The sequence below is a fragment of the Heteronotia binoei genome, chromosome 3 (assembly GCF_032191835.1).
Source record: "Heteronotia binoei isolate CCM8104 ecotype False Entrance Well chromosome 3, APGP_CSIRO_Hbin_v1, whole genome shotgun sequence".
NCBI lineage: Eukaryota > Metazoa > Chordata > Lepidosauria > Squamata > Gekkonidae > Heteronotia > Heteronotia binoei.
The window spans coordinates 194158627-194171888 of NC_083225.1; the positions used below are offsets into that span (position 1 = coordinate 194158627).

At 50.2% G+C, this 13262-nt stretch overlaps 1 protein-coding gene across 1 annotated transcript in view; it reads right to left on the minus strand.

Annotated features, from left to right (window-relative positions):
- Positions 1-914: 914 nt before the first annotated feature.
- Positions 915-13262, minus strand: part of PDE2A (phosphodiesterase 2A) — a 231246-nt gene continuing 218898 nt past the window's right edge. The window contains 5 exon segments of the mRNA XM_060235363.1: positions 915-1161; positions 5273-5379; positions 6544-6582; positions 8172-8284; positions 11199-11298. Coding sequence (XP_060091346.1) covers positions 930-1161; positions 5273-5379; positions 6544-6582; positions 8172-8284; positions 11199-11298 — 591 coding nt within the window. The 3' untranslated portion in view covers positions 915-929.

Here is a 13262-nt window from a genome sequence, read left to right on the forward strand (position 1 = left end):
CGCTTGCGCAGGGGACCTTTCCTTTCCTGTATATTCAAAATCGTAATGAAAAAGACTCCCAAGCCAATTTACACTGATAGCTCAACACACCCAGCACCCTGCCTCTGTCGGGAACAGATGTTTCAAATGTAGAGAGGAGGAGACACAGAAATGATCAATGCAGTAACTCCGAGTGCCAGAAATGGGGAGAGGGCGTCTCCTCCGCTAACCTCTTGCGGCAACATATAGCGTGGGTCAAGTTCTGGGGAACAAAATACCGAAAAGTCTTTTTTCAAGACCCACCCACAGGGGAAAGAAAAAAACACCTGCCCCCCCCCCCACCCTTACACAATGCTTCCTTCAAACCACCCCATAGAATACAACGGTATCTTCCATTCTTGCAAAATTGTCCGAGTGTCCAGAGAAGGTGGGAGCCTTCTTTTTCTTAAACCTAGAGCAGAGATTCCTTCCAAGACGTAGTCAAATGAACAATCTCTGCACCTCTTTCAGCTGGCTGTTAAAAAGAAAATCTAACTTGGTCTGAATAACAGACACCCCCATGGCAGATGTTATAGCGTGTGCACAAAGGCAGGGCGGGGAAGAGACAGAGCTGGGCATTCATCGAAACGCAAATGTGCGAGGAAGCTAAAAAAAAAAAACGACAGCAAGTAGGCAGAGTCTTAGTGTCGATGGAAGAGGCTGGTCTGCGGAATGGGGGAGGGGGATGAGTGGCGGGCAGAGGAGTGTCAGAGAATGGGGTGGAAGGGTGGGGTAGAGGCGGAGGGAAATGCTCGCGGCGGATAGAACTCGTAGTATAAATAAGAACCCATTTGTGTTTGTCGGTTTCCAAAAATCAGCCCCATCCTTTCCCCCGGGACGGGGGAAAGTTTACAAAGTTGCACTTGTGTGTCTCCGAGTCTATGCAAATCGGGGGGGGGGGGCGGTGGGCGTCATTCCATCACCTCCCCCAGGTGCCCCTCTTCGCAGTCCAGGCACCCGTTCAACTTGGCCCCGTTGTCCGCCATCGTCTGCAGGTCGTATTCCTCGTCCAGAAAGTCCAGGGAATTGTTGCTGGGGAGGCCTCGGATGGTGAACTTGTGCGAGACTTTGGTCCAGTGTTCCCGGTTGCTCGCCACCCTCTCGTACAGCTCGGCTGACTTGGGGAAGAGGTCCTGGAGTAACCTAGGAAGAAGAAGATAGTCGATTTATATCCCACCCTCGACTCCGAATCTCAGTCTCAGAGTGGCTCACAAATCTCCTTTACCTTCCTCCCCCACAACAGACACTCTGTGAGGTGGGTGGGGCTGAGAGAGCTCTCCCAGCAGCTGCCCTTTCAAGGACACAGTCTCAGAGCAGCCTACAATCTCCTTTACCTTCCTCCCCCACAACAGACACTCTGTGAGGTGGGTGGAACTGAGAGAGCTCTCACAGCAGCTGCCCTTTCAAGGACACAGTCTCAGAGCAGCCTACAATCTCCTTTACTTCCCTCCCCCACAACAGACACTCTGTGAGGTGGGTGGGGCTGAGAGAGCTCTCCCAGCAGCTGCCCTTTCAAGGACACAGTCTCAGAGCAGCCTACAATCTCCTTTACCTTCCTCCCCCACAACAGACACTCTGTGAGGTGGGTGGAACTGAGAGAGCTCTCACAGCAGCTGCCCTTTCAAGGACAGAGTCTCAGAGCGGCCTACAATCTCCTTTCCCTTCCTCCCCCACAACAGACACCCTGTGAGGTGGGAAGAGCTTGAGAGGGCTCTCCCAGAAGCTGCCCTTTTAAGGACAGAGACTCAGAGCGGCCTACAATCTCCTTTACCTTCCTCCCCCACAACAGACACTCTGTGAGGTGGGTGGGGCTGCCCTTTCAAAGACAATGCTTGCAAGAGATGATCACTCAATGCACAGCAGCCAAGAAGGTCTGAGCGCCTGCTCCGGCTGCAACGCCACTGAGGATGTTCTCCGCAGCTGAGAACGAAACGTCTGGAAGGAATCCCGAAAGACTCTACAAACCCTAATGATGTTACCAGCCGTGAAAACCTGAAATCTTTGATACCTCAGTAGTTCATTGGTAGAGCTTCTACTTGCATGCAGAAGGACCCAGCCATCTCCAGTTAAAAGGACCAGGCAGAAGGTGATGTGAAAGACCTCAGTAGTTAGGGTTTGTAGAGTCTTTCGGGATCAAGTGCCGTGTTCTACTGGAGAAAGTCTTTTGGAGATGCTGGGAATTGAACCTGGGTCCTTCTGCATGCAAGTAGAAGCTCTACCAATGAACTACTGAGGTCTTTCACATCACCTTCTGCCTGGTCCTTTAATTGGAGATGCCGGGGATTGAACCTGGGTCCTTCTGCATGCAAGTAGAAGCTCTACCAATGAGCTACTGAGGTCTTTCACATCACCTTCTGCCCGGTCCTTTTAACTGGAGATGGCGGGGATTGAACCTGGGTCCTTCTGCATGCTAAGTTTGGGGAGGGACGGTGGCTCAGTGGTAGAGCATCTGTTTGGGAAGCAGAAGGTCCCAGGTTCAATCCCTGGCGTCTCCAAAAAAGGGTCCAGGCAAATAGGTGTGAAAAACCTCAGCTTGTGACCCTGGAGAGCCGCTGCCAGTCTGAGAAGACAATACTGACTTTGATGGACCAAGGGTCTGGTTCAGTATAAGGCAGCTTCATATGTTCAAGTAGAAGCTCTACCAATGAGCTACTGAGGACTTTCCCATCCCCTCCTCCCTGGTCCTTTTAACTGGAGCTGCTGGGGATTGAACCTAGGACTTTCTGCATGCCAAGCAGATGCATTACTACTGTTCGCCCTTCCCACAGAGAGCTGGATCCGGCAAATGATGCTGCCCTTACTTGTAGATAGACACTGTGATATGCTGGCTAACACATTTAGTAAAACTTGTAAAAGAGTTATATAAATCTTTTGTAGGCATTATACAGAAGTACAACTTTACAATATTGCAAAGAAAGTCCATCCAATGAGCACCTGGATATAGGCTCATTTCATCAAAAGTCTACAGCAGTTGGGTGTAGTGGTGAAGTGTGTGGGCTCTTATTTGGGAGAACTGGGTTTGATTCCCTACTCCTCCACTTGCAGCTGCTGCAATGGCTTTGGGTCAGCCATAGCTCTGGCAGAGGTTGTCCTTGAAAGGGCAGCTGCTGTGAGAGCCCTCTCCAGCCCCACCCACCTCACAGGGTGTCTGTTGTGGGGGGAGAAGATATGGGAGATTGTAGGCTGCTCTGAGCCTCTGTCCTTGAAAGGGCAGCTTCTGGGGGAGCCCTCTCAGCCCCACCCGCCTCACAGGATGTCTGCTGTGGGGGAGGAAGGGAAAGGAGATTGTAGGTTGCTCTGAGCCTCTGTCCTTGAAAGGGCAGCTTCTGGGGGAGCCCTCTCAGCCCCACCCACCTCACAGGGTGTCTGTTGTGGAAGAGGAAGGGAAAAGAGATTGCAGGCCGCTATGAGCCCCTGTCCTTGAAAGGGCAGCTTCTGAGAAAGCTCTCTCAGCCCCACCCACCTCACAGGGTGCCTGTTGTGGGGGAGGAAGATAAAGGAGATTGTAGGCTGCTCTGAGTCTCTGATTGAGAGAGGAGGGTGGGGTATAAATCTGCAGTTCTTCTTCTTCCTCAGGAGTATTCCTATTTTCTTCGAAATTACCAGTCTCTTATTACAATACAGTGTTGATACTGGAAACCAGCCAGGCTTTCTCTTCTCTAAACAGATGCAAACATTGTCAGAATTTGACTTGCAAAATGCTCTCCGCAACCTCTTTATTTATTTATTTTTCAGAATTAATAGTCTTCTCGATAGCACTTAAGTGTTTAGTTCAGGAGCAAGCCATTCTTGAACCTTTTGCCTAACCAGATGCAAAAGCCCTCTGAATTTTGATGGCAAAATGCTCTCAACATTACATATGAGCTTAATTTAGGAGAAAGTCAGTCTTGAGCATCTTCTCTAACCGGATGCAAAAGCCTTCCCTGTTTTGCAGAGCATTTTGTCAGCCAAATTCAGAAGGCTTTTATATCGGTTTAGAGAAGGCGTTAATGCCTGGCTTGCTCCCAGTATCAGCAGTGTATTGTAACAAGAGACTGATAACTTTGAAGAAAACAGGAATACTCCTGAGGAAGGATTTTGACAAAATGAGCCTATATCTGGGTAATATTGTAAAGAAGAAGAAGAAGATATTGGATTTATATCCCGCCCTCCACTCCGAAGAGTCTTAGAGTGGCTCACAACAATCTCCTTTACCTTCCTCCCCCACAACAGAAACCCTGAGAGGTAGATGAAGATATTGGATTTATATCCCGCCCTCCACTCCGAAGAGTCTCAGAGCGGCTCACAATCTCCTTTACCTTCCTCCCTCACAACAGGCACCCTTTGAGGTAGATGAAGTTATTGGATTTATATCCCGCCCTCCACTCCGAAGAATCTTAGAGCGGCTTACAATCTCCTTTCCCTTCCTCCCCCACAACAGAAACCCTGTGAGGTAAATGAAGATATTGGATTTATATCCCGCCCTCCACTCCGAAGAGTCTCAGAGCGGCTCATAATCTCCTTTCCCTTCCTCCCCCACCACAGACACCCTGTGAGGTAGATGAAGATATTGGATTTATATCCCACCCTCCACTCCGAAGAGTCTCAGAGCGGCTCACAATCTCGTTTCCCTTCCTCCCCCACAACAGACACCCTGTGAGGTAGATGAAGATATTGGATTTATATCCCGCCCTCCACTCCGAAGAGTCTCAGAGCGGCTCACAATCTCCTTTCCCTTCCTCCCCCACAACAGACACCCTGTGAGGTAGATGAAGATACTGGATTTATATCCCACCCTCCACTCCGAAGAGTCTCAGAGCGGCTCACAATCTCCTTTCCCTTCCTCCCCCACAACAGACACCCTGTGAGGTAGATGAAGATATTGGATTTACATCCCGCCCTCCACTCCGAAGAGTCTCAGAGCGTCTCACAATCTCCTTTCCCTTCCTCCCCCACAACAGACACCCTGTGAGGTGGGTGGGGCTGGAGAGGGTTCTCAAAGCAGCTGCCCTTTCAAGGACAACCTCTGCCAGAGCTATGGCTAACCTACGACCAATCAAGCAGCTGCAAGTGGAAGAGTGGGGAATCAAAGCCAGTTCTCCCAGATAAGAGTCCGCACACTTAACCACTACACCAAATTGGCTCTCCAAAAAAGTTGTACTTTATAATTTGACAAAAGACTCTGTTCAAAAAAGGTTCACTAAATACGTTCGCCAACAAATCACAGCGTCTTTCCCATAATATAAACTGTGATCCCAGGTTGTTGTTTTCTTACTTGTAAATAGGCATGGCGATATGTTCCATGAAGCTGATCTGCAGCTCAGGGATGTAGGCCTTCTCTCGGTCCATCATCTCCATCGGTCGGTTGCCCATGGCTTTTTCCTGCAGAGATTGGAAGAAGACGATGATATTGGATGTACATCCCACCCAATACTCAATATCAGAGTCTCGGAGTGACTCACAATCTCCTTTACCTCCCCCCCCCCACCCAGAACAGACACCTTGTGAGGTAGGTTGGGCTGAGAGAGCTCTCCCCAGAAGCTGCCCTTTCAAGGACAGCTCTGCCAGAGCTCTGGCTGACCCAAGGCCATTCCAGCAGCTGCAAGTGGAGGAGTGAGGGAGTCAAACCCGGTTCTCCCAGATAAGAGAGCTCTGGCTGACCCAAGGCCATTCCAGCAGCTGCAAGTGAGGAGTGGGGAATCAAATCCGGTTCTCCCAGATAAGAGAGCTCTGGCTGACCCAAGGCCCTTCCAGCAGGTGCAAGTGGAGGAGTGGGGAATCAAACCTGGTTCTCCCAGAGAAGAGCTCTGGCTGACCCAAGGCCATTCCAGCAGGTACAAGTGGAGGAGTGGGGAAATCAAACCCGGTTCCCCCAGATAAGAGAGCTATGGCTGACCCAAGGCCATTCCAGCAGCTGCAAGTGGAGGAGGGGGAATCAAACCCGGTTCTCCCAGATAAGATAGCTCTGCTGCCCCAAGGCCATTCCAGCAGCTGCAAGTGGAGGAGGGGGGAATCAAACCCGGTTCTCCCAGATAAGACAGCTCTGGCTGACCCAAGGCCATTCCAGCAGGTGCAAGTGGAGGAGTGGGGAATCAAACCCGGTTCTCCCAGATAAGAGAGCTCTGGCTGACCCAAGGCCATTCCAGCAGCTGCAAGTGGAGGAGTGGGGAATCAAACCCGGTTCTCCAGATAAGAGCCCACACACTTAACCATTACACCAATCTGGCTGTCACTGCAAAAGTTCATACCCCCAGGATCTTGCCGATCTCTAAAGTGACGACAGTTTGAAAAATGCTGCAATACACCCTTGTCCTACACAGCAATCGCAAAGTGCCATCGCAAAGCGCAACACGCCCCCCTACGCGAAATGTGCGTGTTTCAATAAGAATTCTTCCTCAGGCAACAGTTCTCCTGGAACCGAAGCCCTTTGGCATGCAGTTTCTGCAGCCTACTGCTGCTGCCGACCCAGACAACGGCTTGGCTTGGCTTTGTGCTGGGGCAGGCTCAGCAGCTCCCCCATGGCTGCCGGGGAGTTTTCTTACGTACCAGATCTCCTTGGGAGAAGAATTCCTTGTAGATCAGTTCCTGTAAGGCAAAGACGGTTGGTTATACAATTTTCAGGGAAGCTCTCTGTTGCACTCACTGAAACATCTGCAGGGCCCACTGAGCTATCAACTGAGGGGTGACATGATAGAGGTTTCCAAGATGATGCCTGGGATGGAGAAGTTAGAGAAAGAAGGACTTTTCTCCCTTCCTCACAATACAAGAACTCGTGGGCACTCCATGAAATTGCTGAGCAGCTGGGTTAGAACGGATAAAAGGAAGTCCTTCTTCACCCAAAGGGTGATTCACACGTGGAATTCGCTGCCACAGGACGTGGTGGCGGCTACAAGCATCGCCAGCTTCAAGAGGGGATCGGATAAACATCTGGAGCAGAGGTCCATCAGTGGCTCTTAGCCACAGTGTATTGATGGAACTCTCTGTCTGGGGCAGTGATGCTCTGTATTTGTGGTGTTTGGTGGGGGGTGCACAGTGGGAGGTCTTCTAGTGTCCTGGCCACACTGATGGACCTCCTGATGGCACCTGGGATTTTTTGGCCTCTGTGTGACATAGAGTGTTGGACTGGATGGGCCATTGGCCTGATCCAACATGACTTCTCTTATGTTCTTGTGTCTGGGCAGTGTGGCTCTGTCTTCTTGATGCTTGAGGGGAGCAATAGTGGGAGGCTTCTAGTGTCCTGGCCCCACTGTTGGAACCTGTTTTTTTTTGGCCACTGTGTGATACAGAGGGTTGGACTGGAGGGGCCACTAGCCTGATCCAACAGGGCTTCTCTCATGTTCTTCTGTGACACAGAGTGTTGGACTGGATGAGCCACTGGCCTGATCCAACAGGGCTTCTCTTATGTTCTTATGTGACACAGAGTGTCGGACTGGATGGGCCACTGGCCTGATCCAACAGGGCTTCTCTCATGTTCTTCTGTGACACAGAGTGTTGGACTGGATGAGCCATTGGCCTGATCCAACATGGCTTCTCTTATGTTCTTATGTGACACAGAGTGTCGGACTGGATGGGCCACTGGCCTGATCCAACATGGTTTCTCTTATGTTCTTATGTGACACAGAGCGTTGGACTGGAGGGGCCATTGGCCTGATCCAACATGGCTTCTCTTATGTTCTTATGTGACACAGAGTGTTGGACTGGAGGGGCCACTGGCCTGATCCAACATGGCTTCTCTTATGTTCTTATGTGACACAGAGTGTTGGACTGGAGGGGCCATTGGCCTGATCCAACATGGCTTCTCTTATGTTCTTATGTGACACAGAGTGTTGGACTGGAGGGGCCACTGGCCTGATCCAACATGGCTTCTCTTATGTTCTTCTGTCTGGGGCAGTGATGCTCTGTATTCTTGGTGCTTGGGGGGGGGCACAGTGGGAGGGCTGCTAGTGTCCTGGCTCCACTGATGGACCTCCTGATGGCCCCTGGGTTTTGGCCACAGTGTGACACAGAGTGTTGGACTGGATAGGTCACTGGCCTGATCCAACATGGCCTCTCTTATGCCCTCCCCTTCCCAATTATGACATTAATGGCTTTTCTGCAGTCTGATTTGGGGAAAACAACATATATCGCTTAAGGAAAAGGGGACTGTGCAGGATTGGATCTGTCCTGCTACTCACAGCAATCTTGCGGGTGGTTTTCCAGCCTTTCGTCTGGTCGGAGAGGTCGCAGGAGGTCATGAGAAGGCACAGCAGGAGGCTGTGGTGGTTCTTGTTTTTGGGGTCGTAGCCGACTGCGGAAAAGAGAGACAAGCGACATTCTGAAGGGTGGACTTTTGGGTTTGTCTTCCGCAAAAACGGCCGAGTTCTGGGAGGCTCAGCAGAGACACTGTGGCGAAGTAGGGTTGCCAATCCCCAGTTGGGGGCAGGGGATCCCCCGGTTTGGAGGCCCTCCCCCCGCTTCAGGGTTTTCAGAAAGTAGGCATGAGGAGGGAAATGTCTGCTGGGCACTCCATTATTCCCTATGGAGACTGATTCCCATAGGGTATAATGGAGATTTGCTCCATGAGTATCTGGGGCTCTGGAGGGGCTGTTTTTCTTAGTTAGAGGCACCAAATTTGCAGCATAGCATCCAGTGCCTCTCCCCAAAATACCCTCTGCGTTTCAAACTGATTGGACCTTCATTATTTCCAAATGGAGGGAAGGAATTTAAAAGGTGGGCATTCGATGAAATTGCTGAGCAGTCGGGTTAAAACGGATACAAGGAAGTCCTTCTTCACCCAAAGGGTGATTAACATGTGGAATTCACTGCCACAGGAGGCGGTGGCGGCTGCAAGCATAGTCAGCTTTAAGAGGGGATTGGATAAAAATATGGAGCAGAGGTCCATCAGTGGCTATTAGCCGCTGTTTGTGTGTGTATATATATTTTGGCTGCTGTGTGTCAAGCATGGTAGAATTCCACTGGTAATTAATTGTTTTAGGGTCTTCCATAAAGCTGGCCTGTGAAATATCATCGAGGACCCAAGCCTGTTAACTCTGTTATTCTTCCCCCCTCCCCCTTCTTGCTTTATTGCTCGTGGAGTAGAGTAGAGAGAAACGAAACTAACTTGAGAAAGAATAATCAGCACCTTCCCATACATTCCCTTCTGGGAGTGTGGAACATCTGGGGAAAGCAAGGACGAAATACTGATAACATTGTGAGAATGTAGACATTTATGATAGTTTATGTGTTAGAGCGCATCCCTCGCCCCCACCTTTTGGAACCCTTTGAAGTATGCCTTAAAGTATTGTATCAATGTATCTTTAGCATCACTCTCAAGAACTTGTTCAAGGAGAAAGTATCGGTCTATCACTAAATGTAGTTTTATATCCACTTGATTGAAAACCGCATGCTTGACATTGTGTGACACAAAGAGTTGGACTGGATGGGCCATTGGCCTGATCCAACATGGCTTCTCTTAGGTTCTTAAGGTGTGCGGTCCCTTTAAATGTGATGGCCAGAACTCCCTTTGGAGTTCAGTGATGCTTGTCACACGCTGGCTCCTGGCTCCGCCTCCAATGTCTCCTGGCTCCACCCCCAAAGTCTCCAGATATTTCTTGAATTGGACTTGGCAACCTGACATTGAGGCCATCTCTAGCCTGGAAAACTCTAATGGGGTCGCCACCATAAATCAGCTGTGACTTGATGAGACCAAAAAAAAAAAATTAGTGGCCTGTACTGCATAGAAAAACTTCCACTTTTAGCTTTATGAATTCTGCCAGTCCCCAGGCGTCACGCCCCACCCCCAGCAGTGCTGAGAAGGTGGGCAAAGTGATTTTACCCGTGGGCTTTTACTCCATGAAATTGCTGAGCTGTTGGGTTAGAACGCATAAAAAGAAGTCCTTCTTCACCCAAAGGGTGATTAACATGTGGAATTCACTGCCACAGGAGGTGGTGGTGGCTACAAGCATAGACAGCTTCAAGAGGGGATTGGATAAACATCTGGAGCAGAGGTCCATCAGTGGCTACTAGCCACAGGGTATAGATGGGACTCTCTGTCCGGGGCAGTGATGCTCTGTATTCTTGGTGCTTGGGGGTGGGGGGAAACAGTGGGAGGGGCTTTGTGTCCTGGCCCCACTGATGGACCTTCTGATAGCACCTGTTTTTTTTTTGGCCACTGTGTGACACAGTGTGTTGAACTGGATGGACCATTGGCCTGATCCAACATGGCTTCTCTTATGTCTGGGGCAGTGATGCTCTGTAATCTTGGTGCTTGGGGGGGATACAGTGGGAGGACTTCTAGTGTCCTGGCCCCACTGATGGACGTCCTGATGACACCTGGGTTTTTTGGCCACCGTGTGACAGAGAGTGTTGGACTGGAGGGGCCATTGGCCTGATCCAACAGGGCTTCTCTTATGTTCTTATGTGACACAGAGTGTTGGACTGGAGGGGCCATTGGCCTGATCCAACAGGCTTCTCTTCTGTTCTTATGTGACACAGAGTGTTGGACTGAAGGGGCCATTGGCCTGATCCAACAGGGCTTCTCTTATGTTCTTATGTGACACAGAGTGTTGGACTGGAGGCGCCACTGGCCTGATCCAACAGGACTTCTCTTATGTTCTGATGTGACACAGAGTGTTGGACTGGAGGGGCCACTGGCCTGATTCAACAGGGCTTCTCATATGTTCTTATGTGACACAGAGTGTTGGACTGGAAGGGCCACTGGCCTGATCCAACAGGGCTTCTCTTATGTTCTTATGTGACACAGAGTGTTGGACTGGAGGGGCCACTGGCCTGATCCAACAGGGCTTCTCTTATGTTCTTATGTGACACAGAGTGTTGGACTGGAGGGGCCACTGGCCTGATCCAACAGGGCTTCTCTTATGTTCTTATGTGACACAGAGTGTTGGACTGGAGGGGCCACTGGCCTGATCCAACAGGGCTTCTCTTATGTTCTTATGTGACACAGAGTGTTGGACTGGAAGGGCCACTGGCCTGATCCAACAGGGCTTCTCTTATGTTCTTATGTGACACAGAGTGTTGGACTGGAGGGGCCACTGGCCTGATCCAACAGGGCTTCTCTTATGTTCTTATGTGACACAGAGTGTTGGACTGGAGGGGCCACTGGCCTGATCCAACAGGGCTTCTCTTATGCTCTTATGTGACACAGAGTGTTGGACTGGAGGGGCCATTGGCCTGATCCAACAGGGCTTCTCTTATGTTCTTACCTTCTGCCATTTTCTGGAGGTCTTTGAAGATTCTCAAGTGGTGAGCCAGATCAGTTGCCAGAATAATGTCTCGCATCAAATCCAGCATCCTTTGGTAGTCCTACAGTACCAAAGATACTTTGTATTACTTTTCTTCAGCAATAAAACAGCCCAACGGGAGAGGCTGATATGGATAGGTTTCATGCTCCCTTAAATCATGCACCTCCACCTCTAACGTCCATGAACAACAGAAGCGGCCTTCTACTGAATCAGAAGTCCATCAAGGTCAGTATTGTCTAATCAGACTGGCAGCTGCTCTCCAGGGTCTCAGGTGAAGGTCTTCCCCATCACTTACTGTTTGATCCCTCTAACTGGAGATACCAGGGATTGAATCACAGAGTTGGAAGGGACCTCCAGGGCCATGTAGTCCAACCTCCTGCACAATGCAGGAAACTCACAAACACCTCCCCCTAAATTCACAGGATCCTCATTGCTGTCAGATGGCCATCCAACCTCTGTTTAAAAACCTTCAAGGAAGGAAAGCCCACCACCTCCCGAGGAAGCCTGTTCCACTGAGGAACCGCTCTAAGTGTCAGGAATCCTAGAGTTGGAAGGGACCTCCAGGGTCGTCTAGTCCCAACCCCCTGCACAATGCAGGAAACTCACAAACACCTCCCCCTAAATTCACAGGATCCTCATTGCTGTCAGATGGCCATCTAGCCTCTGCTTAAAAACCTCCAAGGAAGGAAAGCCCACCACCTCCCGAGGAAGCCTGTTCCACTGAGGAACTGTTCTAAGTGTCAGGAATCCTAGAGTTGGAAGGGACCTCCAGGGTCGTCTAGTCCCAACCCCCTGCACAATGCAGGAAACTCACAAACACCTCCCCCTAAATTCACAGGATCTTCATTGCTATCAGATGGCCATCAATGTTCCCTCTAAGCTGCAGAGCGTTGTGAGCAAAAATTCTACTTTGTGAGCTACTGGCATTAAAGTTGTGAGTTACTGCACAAATGATTGTGCTCTGGGGTCATCCTTCCTGAGCTAAGACAAAAAGGTGTGAGCTGGAGGCTAAAAATCTGTGAGCTAGCTAACGCTCACTCTGCTTAGAGGGAACACTGATGGCCATCTAGCCTCTGCTTTAAAATCTCCAAGGAAGGAGAGCTCTCCACTTCCCAAGAAAGCCTGTTCCACTGAGGAACCACTCTAACGGTCAGGAAGTTCTTCCTAATGTTGAGCCAGAAACTCTTCTGATTTAACTTCAACCCATTCGTTCTGGTCCTACCTTCCAGGGCCACAGACAACAATTCCACCCCATCCTCTATATGACAGCCCTTGAAGTACTTGAAGATGGTGATCCTATCACCTCTCAGCCACCTCCTCTCCAGGCTAAACATCCCCAGCTCCTTCAACCTTTCCTCATAGGACTTGGTCTCCAGACCCCTCATCCTCTCTATGACAGCCCTTCAAGGACTTGAAGATGGTGATCCTATCACCTCTCAGCCGCCTCCTCTCCAGGCTAAACATCCCCAGCTCCTTCAACCTTTCCTCATAGGACTTGGTCTCCAGACCCCTCATCCTCTCTATGACAGCCCTTCAAGGACTTGAAGATGGTGATCCTATCACCTCTCAGCCGCCTCCTCTCCAGGCTAAACATGCCCAGCTCCTTCAACCTTTCCTCATAGGACTTGGTCTCCAGACCCCTCACCATCTTCGTCGCCCTCATCTGGACCCGTTCCAGCTTGTCTATATCCTTCTTAAAATGTGGTGCCCAAAACTGAACACAAGACTCCAGGTGAGGTCTTACCAGAGCAGAGTAAAAATGATACCACTTTGTTCTACTACGATGTTCTACCACTGAGTCACGGCCCCTCTCCTCAAAGGATCTTCACCTGCTTCCATTTTTCATCAATCTACGATGCTTACTGGGAACACACGGAATTGCCGTCTACTGAATCAGACCCTCGGTCTATCAAGGTTAGTCTCGTCTACTCAGACTGGGAGCAGCTCTCCAGGGTCCCGGACAGAAGTCTTTCTCATCACCTATGACCTGCTCCAGGGGTGTCGAACTCATTTGTTATGAGGCCG